Below are 3854 nucleotides of genomic sequence, written 5' to 3' on the forward strand. Positions count from 1 at the left end.
TGACTAACAAGATCTACTTCAATTTCAATACTACCAATTCCCGAACAGGGACCACATCTGCCATGTTGCATTTGACCAGTTATGGAACTCTTATCTTATAAATTAAATGAGGAGAAATTTTCGGAAACTAAATGCAACAGATTAATAATCATAAGTTATTCATTAAGGAAAAAAAAATTATAGTACATCATTATTGATTAACAACTTATTAAATTGCATCTTAACACATAACATATAGCTCAGAGTGGTTCTAAAGATATTCCCTATTGTGGCTACACCATCCCCAAACATGTGTATGCATGTGAATAGTGATTTTCGCAAATAAATAAAAATTACACATCTTTGGCGTAGCATCACAGTGTGGAAATTACAAGAAGGACACTACAAAAATTACAAACCAGTGTAATAGTTCAAACAAGCCACGTGATGACAGAGAATGCAATGCATCGAGATTTTCTTCTCCAATTTCCCTCTTTTCGAACACACTCTATTCACTGCCACCAGCAAGGATTCTGATTTCCAGAGATTTGCCCATAGCTGGTCACATAATTCACAAAGCAGTATAATAGAGAATGAAAGGAATGAACTTGAAAGTATTAGATTACTAATGAAGGAAATTAAATTAACACCCATCCACAAGATAAACAAAGTAGTAATAAACAGTAATTAACATCATAGTACTAATGTGTATAATAGACCAAGTTAAAGCCCTCGAATGGTTTTTCTTTTTTGCTTTTTTTTTCTTTGCTCCTTGTGCTCTTCTCAGTTCTCAGCCTCTGACAGCAAGCAAGGAAGGTATAGCAGATAAGTTAGGCGTGGCATTCTTATCATTGGCATCTCTTATAATATCCCTTCGGTTACTCTCTTTAGAAGAAGGTTTACCGCTAAAAGCTCTCATGGGACTCGCAAAAGCCCAACCCCAACTCCTACCTCTGTTATGAGAGAGTGCCACAGTCGCTGATTTCCCATTCACAGCAGCAGCATCATCAGCAGAAGAAGAAACCCAATACGAGGAAGAAGACGAGGACGAAGAAGACGAAGTCATCATGAACCCACTAAACAAGCCTCCGCACCGGACCCTCTCTTTAATGCAATGGTGGTGGTGTTGTTCGCCGGCACGGCTCACGGCGGCGGAGGCGCCACCACCAGTCCCCTTCGGCTTACCTTCACGCTGAGACTCCACTCTCCTGAGAGTGCAATCTCCAAAGCCAGTAGAGATTCTCTCGAAGAAGTCCCCAGAGAAGCTTCTGCTACCACACCCAACAGATTTAGATCTCGAAACCTTGCGCTCGAAAGAAGAAGCAGAAGCAGTGTTGGGACTGTTACTGTTATTGTTATCTTGTTCAACAACAATGTCAGTCTTGAGAGAAGAACCAGAGCAACACTTTTCTTTAAGCTTTGCAGAACTAGTACTTGCCGGTGCTAAGTTAATGGAGGAGATCCTCGGAGTGTTGTTGATGTTGTTGTCTCTGAAGCTTTTGGAGTTGAGTTTCTTGGATGATTTGGAAGAGAGATAGAGAAAGGACCAGAAGCCGTTTCTCTTCCTGGGACTAAAAGGCCCAATGACTAAGTCGTCGTCGTTGTCGTCGTCGTCGACCAAGGAGCGGTTTCTTCGGGGAGTGGCAGTGGATTTGCTGCGCTTGAGAAGGATATTATCAGAGGTGGGTGCTGACGTGGGTTTCTTGCTCTTCTTCTTGGGCAAGAGAAAAGGGAGGCGCGTTCTACGAGGGTAGTATGGATGATTGAAGTGAGAAACGGCGGTGGAGGAGGAAGGAGCGGGGGCTGAGGAGGGAGGAAGGGAGGAGATGGAAGGGAGAGTGGAGGAGGAAGAAGGGGAAGAAGGAGGAAGGAGAGGGAGAGGGAAAGAAGAGGAAACAAGCTTGCCGAGTTTGTCTTGAAGGCAGAAGGCGCAGATACCGCCAGGGTTGTTTCTGTAAGGGTGGTCACTGCATTGCATTCCGTCACCCATGTCGTGGTCCTCGCCCACGCCAACTCTTGCTCCTTTCATGGCTTCCATGCGCAGAGAACAAGTCAAATAACTAGTACTAGTACCATTCAAAAGGGGAGACTCCCCAGGAGCACGTGGAACACTGACTTGGCTCATGTATTAAAAAGACTGAAAGAGACAACCCAAGGGAAACCCCCTACTACTCCTATTATTATTATTATTATTATTGTTTCACTTTCTGCCCAAACACAAAGTATCTCTATACACGACACCGCTGCCTCCAGAATTTGCAGACCTATTTTCTTCCTTTTCCCTAACAAATTCTTAGAACAAAACCTTCTCTCTTCCCAGATTCCTTCTCCCCCCCTCTTTGCATTGCACCTCCTACCCTTTTCTACTTTATTTATATACACATTACCCACTACGTTTTCTTTCTTCTTCTTCTTTTCAACATGTATATTTGCCAAATATTATTTGTCTTTATCCACTGTGCTTGACACATAACTAATTTACCTTGCTTTTACATTCAATTTTATTTGTCTTCAACTATATTATTTGTCTATTTTTACTTCTATTTATTACATTTGCATTGAAATGCATATCATTGGTAATATTTCTATCTACAAACAAAACATAAACCTTCTCATTAACTAATTTTTGTTGATAACTTTTCTCATCTTTTTAATGGATTTTCTTTTTTTCATTTATAAATCTTAAACAAAAATATTTTGATTGTGGTTTACAATTATAACTTTCATGATTAAAATAAAAATTTATCTAGTTCTTTATGGAAAATTAAAAAACATAAAAAGAATCGGAAAAGAACGTTTAAAAAATTTAATTCTACGTAATATTAATCGAAAAAATCTAACATTATGTTTAGTTAAAGAAAAAAAGATAAAATAAAAAACGTTCCAGTCTTCACTGTTTTGTTTAGAATCAATTAAATTTAAGTATTTTTATACACAGTGTCTAGGGTGGACCATCATCATAAGTGATGCATCATGCATCATGCATCATGTTTAAGACTCCTTAAATTAATCTAAGGCATATATATATTCTTATCATACATCCTCCATACCACTGTTTAGTCTAGTCTCCATCCCTCTCTGACGTCCTCCATTGTTACCGGCGACAAACGCTACTACCTTCACCCACCAAAACCTCCTCCATTCCCTTCTCCTTCTTCCACGGCCAAATCTCTTCTCCATTTCAACAAATAAGAAATCTTAACATAACAGCAAGAATCCCAAACTGGATTAACACACAACACATTAAAGATTCCAGCAAGAATCACAAATTTGAAATACAAAGCTCACCACAGCAAAAATCGAAACCATGAAATTGAATATGAAAAAAATGACGCACAGAGAAAATCATGAAATTAGCAAATACCCAGATCAGAATTAACCCACAACAAACAAACACCTTATCGAACCAGAAAAGCTCCAAACATTCAGCTCTTAGTCATACACTTTTTAAAAAATAAAACGCTTCAGGCGAGGGGTTGGCAAATTGGATTCGCGGTCGCAGGCGAGGCAGAGCGTGGCGGCAACGACCTTGACGGTGACATGCGCGGTGGTGTCGGGTTTGCTCGCAGATTTCACAGAGCACCATGCGCAGAGGCGATGTTGCTGACCCTCAGGTGCCATAGTTGCCGTATTCTCCCTTTAGGGAAATGGACACCCACGTCGGATTCAAGTGAGGAGGAAAGGAGATTTGGGGAAGAAGGGGGAGAGGGGAGTGGAGGAGAGTTGGTGGTGACCGGGGGGGGGGGGGCGTTTGTGGCGGTGGTGGGTGGTGACTGACCGCCGGTGACAGCGGAGGAGCCACCGGAGAGAGAAGGAGACTAAAGAAGGTAAAACTATGGGGTGAAAGGTGTATGATAAAGAATATATGTATTAAA

The 3854-nt window shown here is 41.0% G+C and overlaps 1 protein-coding gene across 1 annotated transcript; it reads right to left on the reverse strand.

Annotated features, from left to right (window-relative positions):
• Positions 1-205: 205 nt before the first annotated feature.
• LOC114392321 lies at positions 206-2423 on the reverse strand. The gene has a single exon (XM_028353399.1). The coding sequence runs from the start codon at positions 2102-2104 to the stop codon at positions 770-772; it is 1335 nt and encodes a 444-aa protein (XP_028209200.1). The 5' UTR covers positions 2105-2423; the 3' UTR covers positions 206-769.
• Positions 2424-3854: the final 1431 nt, after the last annotated feature.

The sequence above is a fragment of the Glycine soja genome, chromosome 17 (genome assembly GCF_004193775.1).
Source record: "Glycine soja cultivar W05 chromosome 17, ASM419377v2, whole genome shotgun sequence".
Lineage (NCBI taxonomy): Eukaryota > Viridiplantae > Streptophyta > Magnoliopsida > Fabales > Fabaceae > Glycine > Glycine soja.

Excerpts from the sequence above, each read along its gene's own strand:
- LOC114392321 (XM_028353399.1), bottom strand. The coding sequence starts at position 2,104 with ATGAGCCAAGTCAGTGTTCCACGTGCTCCTGGGGAGTCTCCCCTTTTG.